The following is an 18375-nucleotide window of genomic DNA, read 5'->3' on the forward strand; positions in this document are numbered from 1 at the left end:
GTGTGTGTGTGCGTGTGTGTGTATGTGTGTGTGACGTGGCAGGGTGCTAATCTTGGCCCTTATCTTCGCCTGCAGCTCTGCTCACATTCCCTTCTCCACCAGCACCTTATCTGCCATCACTGTCAATCAGAGCAGATCAGGCAACCTACAGCTGAGTCTGCTCGACCCCACCCCCACCCCCCACCAACTTGCCTCCTTACATGTCCATTACCAGTCCTCACACCATGCATCCCATAGCCTGCAGCATCTCAGACACATCTAACAAACACGTTCAAGTTCACATGCAAATGGAGACAGTAAAGGATCACTTTTTTCTTTTTCTTGCATTTACCCCAAATCATCTCATTCTTCTAACATCTTGACCACAAGATGCTTAATGTTTTCCTTTCATGACTTGATTTGCATGTTTGAATAAATGGATTAAATTCTGCCTCCTTACCAACTAATTACCAGATCAGCTCTTCTAACCCAGTCACAGAAAAAGAAACAAGGGTGAAGTTTGATTTTGAACAGACTCGAACTCAGAGGAACAGAGGCAAAGTGCAGCAGTAAATCAGCTGAAATTACTGCACACTGCAAACGCTCAAATCTCAGCCAGTGTTTTAGTCTTATTTGTGTTTCAAATACCTCATTACTCCTTAATAGTTCACATTTACCTAACTAGTCCTGACATAAGCGTACTTGTATGGCTATGACAAGCCAAAATAAAGTGGAAAATATTTAGGTATTTTTTATGTGATGGCAGACGTCTGTATGCCGCACTTGTCAGTTAGATTTCATACTTTTAACTGGTAATTTGTTAATATTCAGATCATCTTTCTCCCGGAGGCCAAGGAAAGCCATGCTTCCTCTCTTTTTTTCTGACTGTAGCTGTGATTTAATGAAAATACTCCTTTTTAACAGTTTCGATAATACTTCTGTGTTTCGTCACTGTCATCTCTTCCTTATCTCTCTCCTCTAGTTATTGAGCATTTTACGATGTGTAAAATAGCGCCCTCCTAAATGTTATGTGGCTAATGTGTGGTGAAAATACGTTATTGCACACTGTTGTCCGCAAGGAGGCCAAGCCGAGTTGGCGTCCCGTGGTGAAAAAAACAAGAATGACTGACCAATTAGATGAGGCTGCGGTCATGACACTGCTCACCTGTGATTTGCCAAGACTGTGTCAAGGGAAGCCACCCCGTCTTTGGCCTCAAACCAATCAAATCACAGTATCGTCATCATCAAGCCACTGAATGAAATCAGGGAGATTAGCACATTAGCAGTGTGCATGAAGCGGCCGGTTGTGCATTTGAGTGGGGGGTTGACTAAATTAATACAATGTTTAAGCTAAGTCAAGATGTCAATGTACATGTGTGAATGAGTGACTGAGAGTGGGAGAGTTAAAAGGCGTGTGTCGGTGTTCAAAGTAGGTAAAATGAGTGCTCTCTGGGCGCTCTAACAGGTCATTCCATTACATGAAATAGCGATACAAACTGCAACATAGCCTTTTATGTACCCCATTCCCTAAAAAACATACAGATTAGAGGCTTTGTCTCACTTGGCCTGAAAAAAATCCCCACACCAGTATTAATAAAGCCATATGAGACTGTGGGTTCAAAATTTACAGTATGTGGTTGTCAATGTAGACCAGCGGTTAGGACACCGGCCCCATGAGGTTCGCCCTTGTGCAGTAGGCCTCAGTTTGAATCAAGCCTGCAGCCCAATTCCCACTCTCACAATGTTTTGTGCTCTATCAACTGTCATGTCATCTCTAGTCAGAGACAAAAAAAGCCTGAGAAAAAATCTACAATACAGTGGATGCTGTTTAACAGAGGGGTTTGGGCATGGGCCCCATGTACAGAGTCTACGGCCCTGATGGCAGCAGTCTCTGGTTTGACTCCCTGCCACAAGCCTTTGCTGAATGTCTTCTTCCACTATATACTCCACACATCTGTGACTTCAGCTGACATATTGTAAAAAAGAAAAATGGCCTCACAATAAAAATCATTAAAACTGTACAGTATGGTCTCCCACTTGCTCTGCCGAAGAACAACAAACTGCAGGCAGACAGTGCCTCAGTGAAGGCCATGCAAATGAAAACACTCCAGTCGAACTGAACTCCTATCCAGCAGGGCCACTGACCTCCCACCTGCCTTCACACTGGGAAATACACTGATCTAAATGCCATGCACACACACACAGTCACTAACCCACCCACTAATCAGGAGCACTAATCCACACTGCTGGCATTTCTGGTTCACAAGCCTCACCATGAGGGCAGCCGCACTGCAGGTACAACAAAGGAGGGGAAAAAAATAAAATAGCACAAATCCCTTTTGGGCTGGTTTAATATTTTTAGGCGAGGGCACTTTTATGTGGGGGCAGGTGTGCTTCGGCTCCCTAATGCTGAAGTAATTGTAGATAATGGAGTTTTAAGGACAGCTGCTGATGCGGGTTTAAGTAGGATTTGGGTAGAGATTTATGGTGGAGGGAAAATGGGCGGACGGGTGGAAAAGTTGGAGAGGTGTGAGCGCGAGGGAGTGATGGAGGAGGTGGAAGAGGAGATGCAGAGGTTAGAGGAGGGGGGTCTGTCTCGGCTAAACACAGCTAAGGTGAGAAGCAGGAGGTAAGGGAGAGAGGGAGGGGAAAAAGAAACAGCTCTATCCTCTTACAGAAAAAGCTTTAGGATTGAGAGGGTAAAGAAAAAAATTAACTCATCCATAGTTTAGTGCGAAACGAGAGCCCGTCTGGCCGGTGCTTCTGGAGAAGAGGGGGTTATAGAGGGCACATGCTGGATGACTAATTGGGGAGGATACGAAATGAGGCTTGACTCAATCCACACCCTTGAATCAACTCTGCCCTACAGTATGCATCAAATGGGCTCCCTAAGTGGTGCTTTTCCATTGATTATACTCTTTCAATGTTACGCTCCAGCTCCTTGTTGGAGAAATTTGACATAAAAAAAGAGAGAGGGAGATCTAAGGGGGGCAGTTGAAAAACCGGTCAATACTTAGCAGAGGCAAAGCAGAAAAAGTAAGAAAGCAGAGGGTGAGTAATATCATATAAACAGATAGCCATGAAAGTAGTTTGATAGAAAGAGAGAGGGGACAAGGTGTGTAAAAAGTGAGTTTGGCTCGCCGTAAACGCAGCGGTGCATGCCACTCCGCCTGGCATGGCACTCACACTTTATGAGGTGTGGAGGGGCCGTCTCCCTCGCTCCTCTGCCCGTTTTAATGATACAGTTTAAATGGAAAAGCTGGAGCTTCAGTCGGCACCAAGGACTCCATTCCCTTTGGTACACACACGCACACACACACACACACACACACACACACACACACACACACACACACACACACACACACACACACACACACACACACACACACACAGACCTCAGCAGGCATGCATACAGGTATTTATTCATACACATGCATGCAAATCCATAAATACATGCACACAATCAAGGCAGCTTAGGAAATTTTGACTTAGTTTTGTAAACAAGAATTATAATTTTGGGTAGTTTTTTTTTTTTTTTGAAAATACACAAAACAGAACCTAAACCTTGTATTTAGTTGCTACAGTAACCTTAGCTTACTAAAAAAAATGAGCCCTACCATCAAAAATCAAATTGAAAAAAAAAAAAAGAAAAGAAAAAAAAATTGAAAAAGAATTGGCTGCAGGTTTGTAATTTATATCAAACGGCTGTATAAAAATGCCTCATGTAAGATTGTTTAGACATCTGTAGCTTTTCAGTACCGTTATGAACTTTAGTTAAAAGACTTTCCACGAAAATATAACACACAGATCCTCTACACATCTTCACGCATCCCCTATAAACCTTCCACGTGTCTTGAAGATGATCACAGGCCCAAGGCAGAGCCTTGGATGAGAGCGAGGAGCGACAGCGCTGAAGCCAGGAGGTGAAACTGGCTGTCAGAGCTGTGAAGTCTCCTCAGATCTGCCCCAGGTGCCTGGACACTGTACAGACAGCAGAGACGCTTTTTACCCACAGCCCTCACCTATCACTGTAACCTCACTGAAGAGAACATACTGCAGTAATGCAATATTGATCTGACAATGTACTGTGTGTGTGTGTGTGTGTGTGTGTGTGTGTGTGTGTGTGTGTGTGTGTGTGTGTGTGTGTGTGTGTGTGTGTGTTTGGATGAGGTGTGTGCTCACCAGCATCGTGTGCAAGTGACTGAGCTGTGTGAACTTTGTAGTTGTGTGTTGCATTGTTTGTGTAACTGTGTGTGAGGTTGTGTGAGGTTGTGTGAGAATGTGTGCGTGTGTGTGATAGAGAGGTGGCTATGAGAGCACAGCATTAATAAGCAAGAGGTGAGGTGTTAGCCTTGGTGCTATTTCTGACACCTCCCTGTCAGAGCCTTCCTCTGTGATGGCAGGTCTGACTGAACGGAAACTAGCCGGGGCCTGTGCACCCTTATTTCACCTTTTATTTTCTCTATCACCATCTTGTTCTCTCCCATTTTGTGTTTGTGCACTATCTACCTGTCTATGATGAGAAAATGATGTACTGGTGAATAATATCTACAGATACAAAGTATCTTATTGTGTTATTTGATCAGCCGAGTAAGAGAAATGTTAACTCAATACAGCTCTCTACTAATTATTTTTTAATTCAAAGTCTATTGTAACAAAAGTTAACCATTAAATCCAGTGAATTTTAAAGCCATCAAATGTATGTTGTAACAATATTTCATTAAATTCAATAACAAAGTCCAGTTCTTCTTGGTGTTAGTAAGACGTAGTGCTTCAAAACTTCTGGATAACTTGAAAATGAAATATTGCCTTGCCTGCACATGAAAGAGTAAAGCATCAGTTTGTGTTTGATTTCAGGATATTTTTTTGATGGTATCAACAGGAAGCCCTGGTATTAGATGATAAAAGAATAAAGTTTGATGCAATACTTGTTCCAATTAGGCAAACGGTTCATTCCAGTCGCTACAATTCAAGTTGAAAAAACCTTTTAGAAATGTGAAACAAACAACATAGAAAGGGATTAAAATAATAAGAAAAAAACAGGGTCTCAATTTGTTTTTCTGTCCATAATATGAATCCGTTTTCAACAAAGGATTCTTTGTCTTCCTGTTTGTGTGAGTCACTGGAGCCCATTCAAGGCAGAAGTGTAAGACTGGTATTTAGCTCACTTTTTATCTGACAGGTACAAAATCAAAAACAGGGCAGGGGCTGAAGGGCATGACCTTTGTACAAAAAGGAACAAGTCTGTGAATCAGTCTTTAGAGGAAAAACATGGACCATATAATTAAGGACAAAAAAATGAATGGAAAAAAAGAGCAGAAGAAAGTAAGATGAAAAGAATTACACCGACTCAAAGGAGTACTTAGTTTGGAAATTAAACAATAAGTTCAAATTTTCAAGTTGTTCTACTACAAAAAAATAAATTAAAGATTAAATGTTGAATGAAACAGTCTTTGTTCTCTGTTAACACCAGCCAGAAAAACCTTCCTAAAGTCAAAAAGATAGGAGAGAAATCCTGAGTCCTTGTTCTGTGCTAAAACTCATTCCAAAGTTCAGCTGAAGCTTGAATGAGACTTCAGACATCAGAGTTAATCAAATAAAGTCTTTTTAGAACAAAACCCCTCCTTTGTAGCTTTACTTTGCACAGCTCTGGTTGAGGAATAGTATCACAAAGAGTGAATTTTGCCCTTAAACGACCGTGAGCTTTGCACTTGCACTTTGCTGAGGATCTGTTGAAAGTCTTGAAATACTGCGTACATACCATCAATCTGTAGCTCAGATTACTGTACACTGACCATGAGCTTCTCTGATTGGTTGATGCAAGCTTTAATACCTCAAAGTCAAAAGTGACTTATTAAGCAACTCACTTCTCATGCTAGTACTGTGATATGCTGTTGTAAAAATCAATCACTAATAAGTGGTAATCGCCCAAAATAAGCACACACTTGTGCTCCTTAGCCACAGTATTAACAGCAGAGTTTAGAAACAGTGCTATCACAAAACAGCACAGCTATGACAAAGCTAGATGATAAAACAAACACACACACACACACACACACACACACACACGCACACACGCACACACGCACACGCGCGCGCATCACTACTTTGCAAACGAAACTGCAACACAAAGTATAGTATAGTATAGTATAGTATAGTATAGTATAGTATAGTATAGTATAGTATAGTATAGTATAGTATAGTATAGTACACAGACTGACTCATAGGAGCCCAGAAACAGCAGTTATTCCCAGTGCAATAAAACAGGCAGACTAACTGATGGAGCCACCCACACAGCAAACATACTTCTTTTTATCACATACCATCTCTACAAACAAACACACACTCTCACACACAAACACACTTTTTGTCCCAGCCCACTCTTTGCTCGTTAGCAGCTACATCAGGTGGTTGTTTTTCCCTTTTCTTTTCTTTTTTTTTTTGTGTGTGTTGCCACTGTGACACAGTCAGGCTGAAGCCTCGTGTATCTGCAGAGAGCACACCACCCAAAATACTTCACTTAACAAACTCTTGTGATTACAGTTTGACTTTCTCGCTGTCTCCTTCTCTCCCTCCTGTCTTTAATCAGCATGTAAACAAGCGCAAGGTCATTTTCTTTCTTAAACGAAATGGGGGAGATAAGAGGAGCGTGGCGTAGTTAATCCTTTGGACACGCTGATGGAGGAGTTTGTCCTGGTGATGCTCGGCTGGTAATTATGCAAGAATGCATCTTCTCTCCTCCTCACCCTCACTCTTCCTCTCTCCCTCTCTTTCTCATGATGACTCATCAGTTTATCTATTTCCTCTTTTTTTATTTTCTTTCCTTCTTCTCTGGCTCTCTGTTTCACCCCTCTCCTTTTTTTAATGTTCTCTCCCAAAAAAGGCTAGACATCCAGTGACATATTTTCCAAATAAAGAGGTGCCTACAAGGTCCTTTTTGTGCTCATGTCACCTATGGATGAAGATTACTGTCAGATAAGCTCAAGATTTCCACAAGTCTATGTGTGATTAAATACAGTGTTTGACAACTCAGAGTGATTTGCTGAACTCAGCATGGTAATGTTTTCTTTACCTCTTGTTTTCCCTTTGAACAAATAGGTGCAGATTGCCTGGAAGCCTGCAGTGATTGCCAGAGTGTGTTGTGGATTTCCTGACAGGAAGGCTAGCAAAGAAAGGAAACAAAGTAAAAGAAAAGAGAAGGGAAAAACTAGGGGAAAAAATGACAAAAATGTTCACTCTTCTTTCAGCTGTCTTGGGAAAGATAACACCTTTGCTGTTACAAACTTGTTTTGGGATGTCAACATCTATTTCTTCTCAGAAATCACTTTCTTTGAGATGAGATAGAAACACCCTTCACTGCACAACTTTAAAGTCAGATTCACACCTTGATCTCTTCAAATTGATCTTCTCAAATTGAACGGAAAGGGAAGTTAATTAGCAGAATCGAACAGTCTTTTTGATGATTTTGAGGTAAAAATCTTGCCTCACATTAATTTTTAGCTTTCCCTTTTTAGTTGTTATTTCCATACAGCCTTATCTTGATGCAACACAAACTTTGATGTTTAATTGGTTTTGGAAATGTCATCTTCCAGGGTGTAACTACGAGACAGCGATCCAGCCCGAGAAAAAGACTAAAAGCATCCTTCCTGGAGGTATGACAGCACCCAGGCCTCATTTCCATCCCCCTTCTTCTATTTGTCAGCCTTCTCCTCTTCCCCAGTGAAGCAGCAATGTTAACAATGCTGTCCCCACATTTACCAGTTCTGCCTCATTACAGCTAAAGAAGTGGATAAATTAGCAGGGGATAGCATGCACGGCGGAGTCCGACTCCACCTGTCAGCCAGGGGAAGATAGTGAATGTGTTGGCTTGGAGGAAGGGTGTGAAGAAAGCGCTCAGCATACAAGCTTCAGCACATATTAAAATAAAACTAGTCCAGTGAGGCTCAGGCTTATCCTTCCAAAATAAAAACCTGTGCTGTGTCTTTCAGTGTTTTGGTAAACAGGCCATCTTATTCTAAAAAAAGGTTTTCACTGGATCAAAAACTAAAACTATCAGCTGAGAAAAATATATTACTACTTGTCTTTTGGTTGTCAACACACATATTTGCCCCATTTTAGACAGTTTGTCCTAAAAAAAAGTAATACTTCTGACAAAAACCTTGATTACCATTTTTGTACTAGACTATTTTTTAATTGCATACTCTTTTGTCCCTTTCATTACACTGTTACTAAGGCACAGCATTGTTTTCCTGCTTCCTACTGCTGCCACTCCACTGTCCAAATGATGGTTTCAGAATACAAAGGTATAGCAATGCAGCATTTTCACATTATTTAGAAGTACTTGGAAACTGTTTTTTGTGATCAGATGCTTTTAAACGGTGAAATTCAGTGATGAATCATGATCAAAGCCCCATCGTTTACTTCATTCAAATAACACATTAAAAAATAAATAAATAAACAACAAAGATGATTTTGTGAGCAAAACAAAAATAAAAAAAAAATTGTGATTTAGTCTGTTCTGACTTGAAAAAGAGTCACCCAATTAACCACAACCAAGAAAAACTTATGTCTGATGCTGGACTCATGTCTTTTCTCTGTTTTGCAAATTTGTTAACCCCTTGATGTCTCTTGTTGCAAATTTGTGACATACTCTGTCAGGTGCTGATGCAGTTGAAATGACCTTTGTATCTCATTATTACCTATTGATTCATACTCTACACATACCAAAGATCGTGTTAGATCCACTATGTCACATTATATTGGTCAGGGGATAAACTTCTCGTGTCTATATAATTTAGTTATAACTATTGTTATACTCAACTATACTATACTTAAATTTACAATCTCCACTTAATTTAACATCAGAAAGAATGCAAAAACACATAAAAGCAATCTGTTTTTATATTGTAAATCAATTCAGGTACTAAGGGTTTAACAAGTGAATCTTTCAGTTAGAGTTTAAAAAGCTGCACTTTTTTTTAAGGATATTTGTTACTGTTCCTTTTAATGGAGGACTTCGTATATTCTTCATACTAATCATTAACACTTTTTTATAAGAAATATCCAGCTGTGGATCACCAAGAGTTGCTCAAAACTAAGCAGTCAAAGAGCATCTAGGGATCAGTGATTGGAAAGTGTCTCTTAGATGATCATCAGTAGTATAAATGTGTCTGCTTTCCTTGGGTGTTAAAGTAACAGTTTTCATTTGCTTACATGGGTTACTATGACTGTGAATGTTTCTGTCTATGAGACAAAAAACAGAAATGTCAGCTCTTGATACTTTCAGTTTAAAGCTTTATCAGACTGGAATAACCTGCCTCGATAAACCAATCAGATCCATCACATCTCTTCATATCTAGATAATCTCTACTTCCTCATTGACAAACGTCCTGCTCTTGTTTTTCATTTTCTTTCTCCATTGGACTCAGTCTGTCTGGACTCTCCTCTTGTTTGTGCTAGTCTATGTTGTGCCTTGTGTCACGATGTTAGTAACACTATGAATGTACTGTATAGAATGTATGAATATATACGTAACACGTATATATTGCGTAATACTGTCAGGTTGATGGGTGCCTATGGCTTCAGGAAACTTTAAGTGTTAATGATTGTGTGTGTGTGGTGTTTGTGTCTTTGTGTTTAAGTATCTTTGATAATGTTCAGGATTTACCTTTATTATGATTTTGTATTATCAAAGACTGTATATATGTCTTCAGGACCCCCTTGAAAAAGGGATTGCACATCTCAAGGGGATATCTTTAAATAAATAAAATAAATTTAAAAAAAACTTAGATCGCCCATTAGGCGTAAACTTCAGTCTGGCCATTTGTAAGGATTTTGACTTTGGGTGAACTAATTGAATGAGCAAGTTTTGCAAGAGAGAAATGACTTTCTACACTAAGTGGAAGAGTTCAAACTTGCTTTTGTAGCGTCACTTTTCCACCTGAAAGGCCTGGACACCAGCCTGTTTTACTGTATTGCAGTATATGTTCAAACTCCAGAGGACAAATGGATCTGGTAGTCGCCATCCTCCGAACACCCAGACTGTCCTGCCCTGCAGCCTTTAAAAAGCACTATCTCTCCAGCTCGTTTGTCCAGCGCCTCTGGCCTGCCATCTTTATGGGCTGGTTAAAGGCTCTCTCACAGTCCACTATGTTTGCACCCTGTCCACACACTGATGCCACTAAAAAAGAGCCTGGCATTCCACGCTGTCGACCCGCCTGCCTGCTAGGATTAACATTTCCCACTCTCCAAGGTTGAAAATCCCATCAGATGGAACGAAATTAATTTTTGCACAATATTCAGGGCCACCAGCCACATAATAGGAGACAATGCCGAGTGCATCCCTCGATTGTGATTCCATTCACTCCCTAATCGGCAGGATGGCCGTGCATGGTGCAGCAGCGTAGTAAATGCTTTCATCCCAGGGGGATTAGAAAAACAATGGCCCTTTTTAATTTCTTTTCTATAGCGGGCAGCAGAAAGGAAACGATATAGACGTAATTGATGATGAGGAGAGCAGGGGGAGCCTTTGCAGAGGTCTCACGTCCAGTGCCCAGGCCTTTTTTTTTGTTTCATAATGGCAACCGCTGAGGGGCACTGGAGGTTGACAAATCTGGCACAGAGGACAAATTGATCAGGAACAGAATGCAATTTGTCCCTTAAAAGAATGGTTAAAGGCCCTGTGTGGCCCGAGTAATTAGTTGAAAATGTGGCATGTCTGTCCAGGAGGAGAAACTGCTGGATGAGATAGCCTAATGCTGCATCATACAAACACAACTCTTCACTGAAAAAACAACAACCAAAGCCCTCTTAACTTAAGCATCTACCAGTGACGTTTTTTAAAGCATGTCGCCAAAAATGTCACGTGGAAGTGTCTTAAGCTAATTATTGTTGAGTTGCTTTTCTATAAACTCAAGTCTGCTTCATGAAAGAAACATTCACGCTCACATGCTCTCTTGGGCTTGTAAAAATGACAAAGGGAAAATGCTTGTTGCTTATTCTTTGCATGCACTGAGACACAGACGAAGACATATGGCAGATCTACGGTGGTTGCATCTGTGGTGTGATGCTGGGAGAAAGCGAGTCAAGCACAAGGATGCACTGGTCCATGGCAGTGTGCTTAGTGACACATGATACTGGTATTGCACAATCTTCCCCCTGACCCATTTTTGTGTGACACACACCCAAGTCAATTTTCTGCACTTTTCATGCACCAAAGAAGAAGAAGAAGAAGAAAAATGTGTGAGAAACCCCAGACGGTTTTGTCACTCACTTTGGTGGAAACTAAAACCTTCAAGCTCACCTTTTCAAATTTGAAGTGAAACACTTCAGAAAGCAAAATTGTTAAATTTTTTTTTTCCTCTCCTCTCGTCTTCACTGTTGCACTTGGCTGCCTCGTCATCAATACACGGGGTCAGGTGCTGCAGGTACTCTCACTCAGAAACCCAGAAATGTGGTTCCCTTCACAGAAACCTCCACGTAAATGATAAGAATGAGGTTGGGGTGCCACCCTGCACCCAGCATGTTCCACAGAGAAAGTGAGGAAGAAGAAATGTTGCAATGAAAGTGGAAGGTGAAAGGTATTGTTTGTAAAGGGAGTGGAATAGGGGGAGGGCAGGAAGAAGAAGAAAAGAGCACAAGTGAATGAGAGACAAAGAGAAGCTGGATCTCTTTGCCTAGAATTTTTTAATTGGCTTTCGGGCTTCAGTAGCACCCAATTAGCATGCTTGTTACATGTGAACACCAAGAGTTAATTGGACTGAGAGGAGACATAGCACTGAAAGGAGAGAGGAAGCAGGATTTATTTGAAAGGTTCAGCTTTCCCGCTGCAGAATGTTTCAAATAATGCCAAAAATGCATCTTCTTTTAAATGTATCGCAACTTTTCCCTGCAATCAACAACTTACCTTTAACTACAGAAATCATCTTAGAGTGAATACTAATGAATTGTTCACTAACTAATATTTGGCCCTGGTCTGTGATAATGTCCCAGGAATTAATCAGATCTAGAGAGAAATCATTCACGGGCATGACCTAACCTGTCCCCATGCAGCTCCACGCTGCCCTACATCAGAGAATATGCTGAATGTGCACTCAGACAGCACCTCAATGCTCACCAAGGGCGAGAGGCTGGATCTCTGATTACATTTACAGTACAAACTGTAGCAGCAGGATCGAATGCACAGGACATCAAGAGCTCATTACGCTCTTTACATGCAATTAATCAAACTATGTAAACAAAGCTCGCTCCAGCCACAACAGACAGAGCCTGAGTCCCTGGTGGCAACTCAAATGCTGCACACACACAGGAGGAGACTGAGCGAATAAAAAGGAATGTGAATTATGGAAAGTTTAAGATTCACAGCCAATCTGGAGATGATGTAAGAGTCGTGGCTTCCTGCTGAGACCACACACGCAAAACTCTCTGCCTCCTCCCCGGCTCAGTGTTAAGCCTAAAGTCTGCTCCTTTTGTGGAATGCTCACAGGGTGTTAATGTGGAAATATCGACACTGTGCAGGGAAAGTGAGACAAATATGCTTTGTTACAATGGAAGTATTACATGAAGGACACAGGATGAAAAACAACATTCTGGCTGAGATCATGTGCGGGCATTTGGATGCTCAGGGCCTCGCTCAAGAAGAGAAGACAAGTTTAATTTCTACAGTACAAAAAGTTTTCATTAAATTACACCTCTAATGCTCATGTGGAAAGTATTTTATTCCTTTAGTTTTGTTATTTTCTAGTTTCAATCAACATTTTTTCATACAGGTAGCCTCACTGATAAGAGGAGTTACATCTTGCAAAAAGAGTTTGTGTTTTAGCACAACATTGTCTGACATGACTGGTCTTGAAAAAAGGGTTTATCCAACATAGATACCAGTGGCAGCTAGCCAATGGAGGGCGCTAGGGCGCTGCCCCACCACTCACCACATTACCTTGGAGACATAAAATAAATGTATAAATAAAATAAAAATAAAATGATAAAATATTTTTCTGAAATATATGTGTAATTGTATTTTTAAGATGAGCAAGATGATGAGTAAAGTTGTTTCGTTTGTCTGTGTTGTCTGATTGGTGACGTATTTCCGCTCCGGGGCACAAAAATCTTTGCCCATAGACTCTCGTTAAAAGTTGTACATGCACAGACGCTCCTCTTCAATGCAAGAGAAAGGGCCAAGTTTGGGCACAATCTACATGCGACCAGAGCTGCATTTACATACCACCACCCTCCCGTCATGTCACAGCCATCTGTCATAAAGTGTGGTTGATAGACAGGTCGAGCTGCAGAAGTTGGAGACAATCAGAAAGAGAAGCGAACTGGATTGCAAAAAGTTGTGTAATTCAGTTAAATTGCTTAAAGGGGACATATCATGCTGATCCCTGATTTAATACTTACATATAGTATAATACATTTGAAAACAAGACCTTACACCCCCTGAATTTTCAAAAAATGAGATATTGTATTTTTTCTGATATCCTAGAATGAGATTTGATATAGGTCATTGCCAGTTGGCCGCGAGATTTTGACCGTCGTGACAACACAAGGTACCTTTCTTTTTATTGGAGTAATCTGATAAAGCAGCTCCTCCTCTGTGAAGTCAGTTAGTCATACAACCACCACCGAGGGATACACCCACCAAAAGCCGAGTATAAATGTATGAACTATACATGTTACAGTACCGGTTTGACTCACCACACTGAAGCGTCCTGAGATAATCTGTGTCAAGGCCGATTTTCTTCCTCCTGAGCTGCAGAACCATCCGGGTCTGACTCGGGGTCCAATACAAAAAGGACGTATCCTACACTCTGCCATTTTATTAGTGCTATCACTGCCTTACGGTGAAGTCTTGGCAAACAGCAAACTCGCTCGGTCTGCTCCATTCAATGTGGTGATTTTGTAAATACTGCCATGCTGCAAAAACCGCTCCCTGGCTCTACCCCCTCCGCCCCTCTGATAGAACTGACCAATCAGAGCACAAAGGGCTGTGATGTTGTGAGGTTACTGGAGGTCATTCTCAAAACGGAGCGTTTCAACGAGATCTTCAGAATGGCCTAAAATGAGGATATTGAGAACGCTATTGTGTGGCAAAGAAGGAACTAAACGACTTGTACTGAGGGCAGAAATGCTTTACAGGCATCCTAGTCTGGCATAGCAAAAAGAAGAAACAAGCATGATATGTCCCCTTTAAGATAACACCCTTCGAGGGAAGGGCATACCAAGAAAAGCTTGATGTAAAAGAGCGCAGAACCGATCAGCCCAACATTAATGTTAACCAGTAGTCCAAAGACTGAGGTAGACAATACTCCCATTTTTATTTTTCCAGGTCCTGGTATAGCATCAGGGCTTGGCTAACTGTGTGTAATGAGTAAGATGCTTCTTTTTCAAACATCGGGATCTGACCCAGCCTGGATTGAGACAGGTATAACTGATCTGAAGCACTTTTCAGAAAAAGCAAAAAAAAGCATGAGTAAACTGTGAGGAAAAGCAAAATTTATGTACAAAAAATAACTTTTTTTTTTCATTGATGTATCTACACCGGTGTAGTAACATAGTTCATTTAAGCTTGCTTTTTGGTATGTGTTTAATTTGGACTCATGGCCCCCCACTGGAGAAAACTCCACCAGCCACCACTGATAGTTACTATGAAAAGAAAAACAATTTATGTTTGATTAAAGATATTCTAAGCTGCTGCCTCCTAATGTATCCCAAATGAATCAGACTCAAGCCGCAGTACCTGTCTCTGTCTCTGGCTGCTTAACTGAAAACAAGAAGTGGGCTGCTCTCATCACCTCTGCTCTCTACCCAGTAGTAAATACTTTGCTCTCAGCAGATGCCAAAAGACGCATCAGGTAGAACATGATCTCATTGCTCATCATAACACACATGCACACAGCTCCCTACCTTTGAGAATAGTTTTGTTTCCTCTCAATGAAACATGATATGAGGATATACTGAAAAACGTCACAAGCAGCGTGGCTGTGCAGATGCTCTTACAAATTTAATTTGTCAAACTAAAGTTTCAGGTATGAACTTGTATTTATACTTTACCTCTTAGGAAAGACTTGATATCTCCTGAATGCCGAATGTCTCTGAGGTCGCCTTGAAATCCTAAAGCCACATCTGGACTGTATAATAACGTCTGCAGTGCCACAGTATGGACAGCTTTATAGCACAGGATATCTCAAACCATCTGCCCGCGATAGTGACAATAAGGCTTGTCCAGACATGTCACCTCTTTCTGTTTTTTCCTTTGTCTGTCTCTCATGAACTCTTCTTGATTTTCTCTTTTTCCAACCTTATCTCTCACACACACACACACACACACACACACACACACACACACACACACACACACACACACACACACACACACACACACACACACACACACACACACACACACACAGACACACAGAAAGACAACACATCTTTATTAGCCTTCTGTATGCAGCCTGTGCTCATCCAGAGATAGCAGGACTGACCCCTTGCTGTGAGCTGTACAGAGGAAATATTTACCCAAACCCCCACAGAACATGCCATTAACCTCTTTCTAGATAGAAGACAAACAGTAATGTCCCTCCACGAGGGCAATAAAGACAGGAACACCCATCCAGGACCATCATGACAATCATCTCATTATGAAGCTGCGGGAGGTGGAAACTAGCCGGGGAGGCTTCGTTTCTCGGGGGCTATTTGCTGCAGTGTGCAACATTCAGCGAGGCACCTGTGAAATGCAGTGGAGTTCAAACAACTGATTAACCCAACAGTGAGGGACAAAATGAAGCCCCCCCAATGCTATCAACAACCCCTAGCTCCTTTCAGACCAATCCCTATCCATTCTTCCTCTCTATCCTGTTTTTTTTTCTCTTTCCCTTTAATGTCCCTCATAGCTCCTTTGAAACCTTTTTTTCTAGGGGCAAGGGGTCTGTCCAGGCTCCTCTGACTATTCTAACAACTTATATTAAAGCTGTTGCAAATTAATGTTAAAATAACTGATCAGAGTCACAGAAAATAAGTTTATCTGTTCAAGTCACAGTAAAGACTAACAGAAAAAAGCAACACTGAAATGAAGAAAATGTTACCGACTGTATGTTACAAACCTTCCCAGTTATTTAAACTAACCCTTTAAACCCTAAGGTCCTCAAATTTGGAGTCTTTGAGGGACAAGGGTAGTACAGTTTTATTTCAAATAAACTTTCTGTTCATTTGAGTAATACTTGGGTTATTACTCTGGCTAAGTGACAAAAATACCAATACTAAACAAATTTCACAAGGGTTCCCTTTATTATGACACAAGAATGATTCAAATAGACCTTTTAGATGCCGAGATTTACTCTTTTTACTTTGGGTTTGTCATTTTTCTAGCAGAGACCCATAAAAACGCAAGGGCTTAAAGGGTTAAATTGAGTCCCTTCACTGTGGGGAGCTAGCTGAAGTTTAGGATTCAGAGTTGGCATTTGGGGTGGCCAGTCATGTTTAATATGAGGCCCATGCCCCCCTGAGGCCAACTCTGGACACGCCCCTGCTCAGGCGATTTCAATAAATATCCTGTGGCACTGATAAAATACCCTACAAAGGAGGGTGAGCTGGTAAACAGCAAAAAGAAAGGGTTTAAAAGGGGAATGGGGAGCATGGGCAGTAGAATAGCTTCTCCGTCTTAGGGACCCGCGGGCATAATTCAATCACACCTTGATAATTCCCCTGATGTGAGAATCAAATCCCCTTCGCTCACATCAAGAGCAGATAGACACCACAAGCTCACACTCATCCCAGATTGAGGGTCTCCTCCTGGGTGGGCTTAAGAGCCCACTGCTGGCTACATTTTACCTGTGTTGTTTGAAGAGGCCATTATTTTAATTGAAAAAGTTACCCGTACGCCAAAGGCAAGCGATACAAGATGGTAGGGGGAAAAAAAATCAGGGGAGAAAATTAAAACAAAAACACCAGATGGTGATATACATGGTAAAAATGATTGTTTATACTTACTGTTTGATTATATGTGATAATGAGAGCGAGATTCCTCAAGGCAATTAGTGTCTGCAGCAGCCATATTGTGAGAGGACAGGGGAAGGACGGCACGGGCTGTTATGAAGGAGCGCTTATCAAATATCTCCGCCGGGGTGATTAGTGTAATAAGACACTGCAAGGTGAGATAGGCCACTCGCACTCGCTTAGTATGTCAGCTTACTTGCGTGTGTGTGTGTGTGTGTGTGTGTGTGTGTGTGTGTGTGTGTGTGTGTGTGTGTGTGTGTGTGTGTGTGTGTGTGTGTGTGTGTGTGTGTGTGTGTGTGTGTGTGTGTGTGTGTGTGTGTGGAATGAGCGAGGAAGAGTGTGCGTGAGTATATGTGTGAGCCAGAAAACGTGTCTGGGAGAGCAGTCTGAGAAAGCGGGTGAGTGACTTGATCCATCTGTTTCCATATCTATATGTGCTTGAGTGTACTTCAGTGTGTCTGAGCGCGCGTGTGTGCATGTTTGTGTGTAAGTGTGTGTGTGTGTGTGTGTGTGCGTGCGTGCGTGCATGTGTGTTAATGTACAATGTATCCCCATGTGTCTCAGCATGTGCATGTATGATATAATTCCTATAATAATGTTGGTTCTTGTGCCAGGCCGGTTGCCGCAGGGGCTTCAGCCTATGACAGAGGGCAGATCGGGGGCACTTACCCCTGGCAGAGTCTTCTGTTCATGGAGGGCGCTCTGGGCCTTCAGTGCTGACTCTCTGGCACAGTATGTTAGAAAGGCACATCCTAAAGTATCAGGGAGATAAAATAAAGACAGTATTATACAACCAGACCATGACGACACAACTATATTCTATCATTTATTATAAAAGGAAGAAAAACTGTTGCAGTGACAGAAAATGTGTGGCTACAATAAAAGAAACAGTATTCACAGTATGTTGTGTTTTTTACAATCCCATGGAAGCTCTAGGATTTTAAGACATACTGCAAAACATGAAATTTAAAAAGTATAAAGTCATATCTCTGACGTTATTACTGTCTAGGGGTTTCAGAATTTATTACCTATCACATACAATGTCTAACATGTGCTTGTAAATAGTAGGGGCACAAACCACACAGCAGATTTTAAAAGACAGAAACTTTAGCCCTCTCCATCATTTTAATGTAAGCCCATTTAGACTGTGAACACTCAAACACAGATCTTTTTATAATGCCCTGCCATGATAATCCATTCTAAAGGCAAAGTAAGCCTAACATCTCTCCATAGATGTTTGTTTAGAAATTAAGCTCTCCTTCAGACGGCTACAGAAAGAAAAACACAATGTAACCTTCCAAATGGACCCGGAGATTTGTGATTTCACCGAGGTAATTCCACTCTACGCAGACCATAATATAAGACTTACTGAAGTTTTACAAGCTATTGCCAAAAACATGT

At 41.3% G+C, this 18375-nt stretch overlaps 1 protein-coding gene across 13 annotated transcripts in view; it reads right to left on the reverse strand.

Annotated features, from left to right (window-relative positions):
• Positions 1 to 18375, reverse strand: part of celf6 (CUGBP Elav-like family member 6) — a 148379-nt gene that overhangs the window by 120733 nt on the left and 9271 nt on the right. For all 13 annotated transcript variants that reach the window (XR_012598074.1, XM_074665852.1, XM_074665850.1 and 10 more), the window contains exon 2: positions 17644 to 17726. Coding sequence is in view for 12 of the 13 variants with exons in the window: in XM_074665852.1 (XP_074521953.1) it covers positions 17644 to 17726 (83 nt within the window). In the remaining variant the exon portion in view is untranslated. The remainder of the gene's footprint in view (positions 1 to 17643; positions 17727 to 18375) is intronic.

Source organism: Halichoeres trimaculatus, unplaced genomic scaffold, assembly GCF_033239565.1.
Source record: "Halichoeres trimaculatus isolate MK-OKI-2021-1 unplaced genomic scaffold, fHalTri1.1 fHalTri1_scaffold_3, whole genome shotgun sequence".
NCBI classification, from domain to species: domain Eukaryota; kingdom Metazoa; phylum Chordata; class Actinopteri; order Labriformes; family Labridae; genus Halichoeres; species Halichoeres trimaculatus.